The following is a 7,500-nucleotide window of genomic DNA, read 5'->3' as shown; positions in this document are numbered from 1 at the left end:
TTTTGTCATCACTTGGGGCTTGTTTTCTGATGTGAGAAAGATAGATGGCCTGTAAAGGACTAGTGTGGGGATTTAAAGATTACTCGGGAAATTGGAGTTCTTACAGCTTTATCAGAAACACAAGAAGCTGTCAGGAGTTGGGCATACTAAATATGTAAAATGTCTGAGATCAGAACTGGGCTTTGACACAGATCAATGTAAACAGGGCTTTGGTGTTAAGCTGTTCACTGAGTCAAGACAGCCACACCTCTAACTCAAGGCAGTCCAGAACCCAAGTTCTCCACCGTGACTCACCTTCTAGCCTGTGTGTTTGCTGCTGTGATTGCTGCTTTCATTGCCCCAGGAGCCTAGACAAGCCACACCTATATTGCCTCCCTATCTCCCCTCCACANCCNCCCAGGTCCTTCTTGCCAGCCCAGGTTTCTTGCTAAGGTGGCACACCCAGGGTCAGAAGACAGTGATACTGCCTTGCTAATGATTAAAAGGTGTGGAGTCCCAGACTGGCCTCATTGCCTGCATATAGAGCTGCAGTCATAACTTTGATCCCAGAGACAAGACCTCTTTGGACCAAGGTAATTTCTGCTGTTCAGAGCCTTGTGAGGGAAAATGTTCTCTGCTTTCTGTCCAGCCCTGGGTGTTCCTGTGACCTTCACCTAAGATACAAGGTACTGGAGAATGGAGAAATTAAGAGTTGCTTATGATTAGAGTGTGGCTTGTAATTTTCTTATTCCCTGCCTAAAGATAATTCTCAAGTGAGGCACTGATGGTCCTGGATACAGGGAGGTGAACAATTGGTTGTCATTGTAAGAGACAGTATGTTTTTTATACCTGGTGCTAGTAACCAGAACCTTTTACTCAAATGTCTCTAGAGAGACAAACTTCTGATGGGGTTATGGATGTGACATGTGGAATCCTTGTGGTATTTCTCAGGAGAAAGAGTAAAGGAATACAGGAGTCAGAGGGGCAGGTTGGCTGCTGGATGCACAGGATTCTCAGTTTAAAAGCAGGAAAAACTGTCATTCACTAGCTGTGGGGAGAGCCAGAACAGAGATGGACAAGTACATCTCCTTTCACCTTAGTCTGGTGATTCAATGCAGAAGTACCTGTGATAATTGAACTTCTTCACCATCCAGATGTAATGGAGGTTGGCAATTCAAAGTCATCATAGCCTAGAGACCAGTCAATAAAAGGATGGGAACTTCTACTTAGGGATTGCTGTCCTTGAAATATATTCTAAGTACACTTCAAATAGTAATTCGCATGCTAGGAAGACGGCTCAGGGTTTAAGAGCACTTGCTGCTCCTGTGGAAGGTCAGGGTTCCAACCCTAGCACCCACACTAGACAACTTACAACTGCCCGAGACTCTAGTTCCAGAGGACCAGATTACCTCTTTTGACCTTCACAGGCACCTGGCACACACATGTTGCATGAACATCCAGGCAAGCAAAATACTCATGCACATAAATACAACAAACAAGTCATTAAAACATTTCAATGTGAATATGGGGTAAGGACTTAGAGAACCTCTCACTAAGAATTCCATAAGATTCTAGGAGCATCGACGAGAAAAATGTTTTTCTTTCCTCTTTCTTTCTCACACAGGCAGTGATGGCTTTCCCTCCACAATCTCGTGTACATGTGATTCCTCCAAAGAGGAGTGACATGTTGGATTTGAAACATACTGCGCATGGATGTAAGTGTAAATCACAAATCAATTTGGAACATCTCCTTCTAATCTCACCGAGGACAATAAGGTTGAAGGGGACTGCTTCACTTTCTTAGCTACAATCTATTTGCTCTGGCTAAAATACTCAGAAGTGTAAATACTGAAATATGAAGTCACTTAGCTCTTTCCTTATTAGTTGTATTTAGAATTGTTTCTTCACTTTGACTAAGATGGTAAAGAAAAAAATTAAACAACATACTTAAGCTTGGTTAATAGTTTTGGTTATTATTGCCATGTAGAGACTTTATAAATAAGGGAAAAATAACTCCATAAGAACTGGCAAGTGTTGAACATGTCTTGCAACCAGGAATGCATTCAGTTCTTTTCTGTGCCTTGGTCCGTAATTCAGGCTGCCCTATTTACTTTTCCTTTGTTTTTATGTCCATGTCTTCTCAAAGCAATACCTATACAGAAATTCAGAATTTATTATTATTAGAATAGACCCTAAACCTTAGGGCTAATGTGTCTTATTTTTTTCTATCATCTGGCAGCTGCGCATTCTCCCAGCACCTACAGGGTTCATGACTCGCAACAGAGGGTGTGGGTCCTGACTGGAAATTCTTTAACAGCGGTTCCTGCTAGCAACAATGTCAAGCCTGGTAGGTGGCATGTGATGGTGCAGGTGAATAGCTGTCACTTCCACTTCTGAGTGGACATGAGCCTGCACAAACCTTGTGCTGCTCCTTCCCTGGTCACCAATCTTATGTTCAGAGGAAAGGCAAAAAGAAAATGGTAGTTCCCCTTCTATGTATAGGAAAGCCTATCCATAGAAATGAGAGTGCAGGGAACCAGGGATTCCCCTCACCAAAGCCTTTCCAAATAGGAAAGGTTTATGTTCCCACAATCGCTGTTTCTTTTTAGAATGGTGTTCCTCTAACTTTGAATTAGCATCTACTCATGTTTATAGATTCATACTCTCTCATTCTTCCACTGTGTAACCCTCTTCTCTCCTGGCATCTCATCTTCTAATGATTGTGAAACATCCCTTTTTCCCACCAAAAGGCAATCTACACGGCCATGTCTCATTTCTTTAAAACTTCCATATTTTATTTAACTCCCCACTTTACCTTGTCTACCCCATACAGACCTCTTATGTCATATCCGCAGTCTTAGTAGTAAAATTACCTCTTGATTCCCACATTCTATCCCGACCACCACCTGTTTTAGTCAGATTTTCGTAGTATGACAGATTATACTCACCACCACCTGAATAATTTTAATACTACGTAAATGTTGATTTGATCATTTGAGAGTTCCCAGAGCTTTCTGCTGGCTCCATTACTTGTTTAGGTCCATGTGAAGACTGGCACATGGTATGGTAGGAAAGAGCTCCTCATCTCATGGCAGATGTTTCCAATCTTCTTGCTTTAAAGAAACATCAACAGTGACCAATTATGTCCTGTGTCCATTACCTCATTCATCTATGAACTCACTAATGGATTAGTGCATTGATGAGGTTAGAACTCTCATGATCTGATCACATCTCAATAGTGCCACTAGGTGGGCTTCAAACCTTCAGTATACAAGATTTTGAGGGATTATTCCATGTTCAATGCACAATAACATTCTGATTGCTTGTGACAATCGCAGACAAATTTCAATGGAAAGTTGTCCATACAACTTGCCTTCTTTGATTCTTGGACATATTTCTATCATAATAGCCCACCTCAAAGTGCTAATTTATACATGTTTATATAGTGTTTTGTTTGCACCTGTGCAATACAAAAGTTTATATTTGGAAGAATATACTCCAAGTTGTTAATACTGGCTACTCTTCTTCTTGGAAAGGGAATAGAGTTTGCTGGTGTTCCTTCCTGCTGTGGTGTATACACACACATATACTTTAAATATATAATTACCATGTGTTATTTCTATAGTTTTATGAAACTATTTAAAATCATTTTTTAAATTTGTTACAGAATCTGTATACCTATTTTCACGAAAAGAAAGATAATAATAAATATCATATGAAATCCTTCCTTAAATATTATTACTATTAACACTTGTACAAATAGTATTAGACACCTAGTATTAATAAACACAGTATTACATGCTATAATACTTTCAAATAAACTGTTTTTAAACTACTTCTTTAATTTCATGATAAATCATACATGTTATTTTTTTCTCAAAAGATATCAATATATACATGAGTAAAAATCCATTCATGGTATTGTAAAAAGAAGTTTGACATCTAGATTTCAGTCCCATTTCTTTCAGTTCAGTTTTCAAGGCCACCTTTAGCACGCACACCTAAAGAACACACCTCCGTTCTTGAATAACTTGGAAAATGAGGGATAACTTCATCTTGAACAGCCTTCACTTTCCCTTTCTGTAGGAACAATTATTCTTGTGTGTGTTACTGTCTTCTCTTTTGGACTTCTTTGATTCATATTCTCTTAGACATATCTGAATGACTGGACTGCTCAAAGTTCTATCTGCAGTAATACAATCCCTGTGGAGGCATGGCAAGTTATCTCTTGGTTTAGTATGTGACTTCTATGGTCATCACTCTGCCACTTATGTTCCCAACAGAGACCTCCTGTCCTTTCCAACATCATTAGTTTTGTGTGCCCTCAAAATAAACTGTGGATCTGTCTTCTGAAAGTTGCTGAGAAGACCCATTAATGTCACTACCACTCACTTTGCTCACTCACATCACAGGAACAGGAGTACCCTTGATGATTCAGGGATGATTCAACCCACTGGTATAGACTGATGATTCTGTGGACAGTATGCCTCACTTGTGAAACACAACCTCCCACAAGCTGGGCCACCATCATTACTCCCTCACTGCCCTCCTTCCCATTTCATTTGTGTAGTTCCATCTATTCCATACATAGCAGAACCATGAACAACCCTTTTAATGAGTAAGATTGAATATGGTCATGTCTGCGTGTCTGTTCGTGGGAGAAAGCACAGGAAGAGAGGAGGAGGCCTAAGAGCACCATTCTGCTTTCAGATCCTTGGACACAGAAGCTCTTTTGTCTGCAAGGGACTTCCTTTTCATGTTGTGATCTCTCTCCAACCCCTCCACTATCCAGTTTCCATCTTTTCACATGAGTGTTCTCTCTCTTAGTCTTACTATCTGGACTTGAAATCCACTTCTACAGAGAAGTATTCTAAATCTGGCCTTACTCCTGTTTTTCCAGGCTTGGTCACTCCCCCCCACAACACAATTTTTGGTAATTTTTTCTTTTTACATCTTTTTCTATTTTCTCAATACCTTCTATACGAATTGATGATGGCTGACTTGCCCTAAGCCAAATCTCCAGTGGCCACATAGTGCTTTGTCTTACATGAGTGGGCATTAAATAAGTGTTGATAGATTTCTTTTCCTGTCCTCTATTAAGAAACACAGGATAGCCAAAGTCTTGGGAATCTCATCCTAAATTATTAAATATTTAAATTCAACCAAGAATGAAGGAAACTCACGCAATGAGAACTTAAATAACACAGTGGTATATTTCTTCCATATGTAAAACCAGTGGGCCAGCACTGGCTGGGTTCCATGTTGGTTCCATGATGCTACCAGAGGCCAAGGATTCTACCTTTCTGCCTCAAAACCTCAAATTTACCTAAGCTATCATTTAAGTATTTGATGTAGGTAACCAGATGACACTAAATGTGACACACAAAGTATTTTTAGGTGAGTCTAGTCTTAAGGAGCAATTTTAGAAAATCTATAGCATACTTCTACATATATCTCATGTGCCACATAAGTGCATGACTATTATTATTTTCAGGTGCAAGGATGATAAGATATTTTATTTTGTTTTTGGGAAACAATGAACCCATGTGACAACTGAGGTTCTGGTATCAAGAAAAAAAAAAGTCTCAGGAAAGCACTGAAGAATCCCTGTTACATGGCTAACGTGGGAAACTTGGATGGAGAAAGATTCTCACCATTCCTGATTTGGAGGGATATCAGGGTGAGAGGTGAATGTCTGGATTTGGCTGTACTTGAGGTCTGATATCTTCCCAATTTTCTTTGTGTTTCTAGTCATTCTTAGCGTGATAGCATGTAGAGACACTGAATTCCAAGACGAAGAGAAAGGTAATCTTGTTTTCCTGGGAATCAAGAACAGAAATCTCTGCTTCTTCTGTGCTGAGATCGAGGGCAAACCAACTTTGCAGCTTAAGGTGAGTGGGTGCAGTCACTGATTGAAGTAAGTCAGGTAGCCTTCTGTCTTAGGTGACTTACCAGTTGTGGTACTATAGTATAGTGTAACAGTGTAACCATGAAAGCTTGTATCATTCACAGTAAGGCAAGAACTTCCTCCTGCCTGGTCCCCAAATAAGTAACAATGCTGATGAATAGATAACAGATATAGCTTTTTTTTTTTTTTTTTTTTTTTTTTAAACCCCAGGGCAAAGATCCTGTAAAATCAGAACATCAAAGCCATGGAAATGGTTCTTTAAAGTGAAGGATTGGTGGCTTCTCCATCCTTAGTCCTGGACAACTTCCTCTCAGACACCCTCAGAGATGCTAATATGCCACAGCTAGGCAAAGGTTTGCTAATCTGAATTTTTTTATAGTACATGTTCATATTGGTGTGCTAAAAGAAAAGATTTATAATTAAAACCCAAATCCCTTACTAATGGTGGAAATTATAATGCATANATTCACTCAGAAGTTGGGATTCTAGGCTAGCTGGCATNAGCCTGTAGTGGGATGCACACCAGGATGCATACCCACACTTACCCCATTCTGTTCTAGGGAACACAGTGCCTCAAAGAATCAGTAACTCTCTGTATCACAGGATCTTGGGAGAAAGACAGGTTATTGGGAATTAGTTGATGCCTGTTTTGATAGCTTATCATTTTTCATCTGTCTGCATNCCTAACTCCTATCCCTCCTATTGGATAGCAGTTACTCCACTGTTGTGCACCCATTGCTCGGTTACTGTAGCCCCTCTCACTGGTACTCCTCATTAACAAGCTTCTTTTTATTTTATCCATAGGAAGTAGACATCATGAATTTGTACAAAGAGGGAAAAGCACAAAAGGCCTTTCTGTTCTACCATGGCATAGAGGGCTCCACTTCTGTCTTTCAGTCAGTCTTCTATCCTGGCTGGTTTATAGCCACATCTCCCATAGGAAGACAGACAATCATCCTCACACATCAGAGGGGTAAATCTGATAACACTAACTTCTACATAGAGTCTGAGAATTAAATCCAGCATGGATCTTATGTGGCCAGTTCCAGGCCACAGAATCAAACTGTTGGAGAATCTTCTACTTGAAAACATAGCAAGCCTCTTAGAAGACCACCATGCCATGTCTTCTCTAGACATCCATGTCCAAAATGCCATTCACTTGAACATCATTGCAGCATGAAGCCCGTGAAACACTTTTATCCTTTTCTGATCTTGTCCACCATCCATCCAGCTACGACGNCCAGTCAAGTCCCAGTGTTTTTACATGCAACTCTCCCTCCCTCTTCTCACAGCAGCCAATGGAGCAGAGATGTGGTTTCCTAATNATTAATGCAAGATTCTTCCTTCTTCACTTTATGTATGCTTATTGTAATGCATTATGTATATTGAGACAGATGATAAATAATTGAAAGGTAAATCTCAAGAATGAGGCAAATAAAAGAACATTTCCTATGTCTTGTTAATTGAAATAGATTCAGAACATCTTCAGTAAATAATCTGACAAACAGTATAGACTTTCATTGTGGTGACTGTTATCCAAAGTGAATATAAAATGAATACAACTTTCAAAGATTCATTCACATCAATTAAAATTTCAAACTAATTATACTGTC

General features: G+C 39.7%; 1 protein-coding gene across 1 annotated transcript; it reads left to right on the top strand.

The window, feature by feature from the left end:
• Positions 1 to 1,609: 1,609 nt before the first annotated feature.
• On the top strand, positions 1,610 to 6,904 carry Il36b (interleukin 36 beta). The gene is made up of 4 exons (XM_021195192.1): positions 1,610 to 1,694; positions 2,219 to 2,326; positions 5,731 to 5,870; positions 6,692 to 6,904. Exons 1-4 carry the CDS (start codon positions 1,610 to 1,612, stop codon positions 6,902 to 6,904), a joined length of 546 nt encoding a protein of 181 aa, XP_021050851.1.
• Positions 6,905 to 7,500: the final 596 nt, after the last annotated feature.

Source organism: Mus pahari, chromosome 3, assembly GCF_900095145.1.
Source record: "Mus pahari chromosome 3, PAHARI_EIJ_v1.1, whole genome shotgun sequence".
Taxonomy (NCBI): domain Eukaryota; kingdom Metazoa; phylum Chordata; class Mammalia; order Rodentia; family Muridae; genus Mus; species Mus pahari.
The sequence above is the reverse complement of the archived record's forward strand: the minus strand, read 5'-3'. Positions and strand labels throughout refer to the sequence as shown.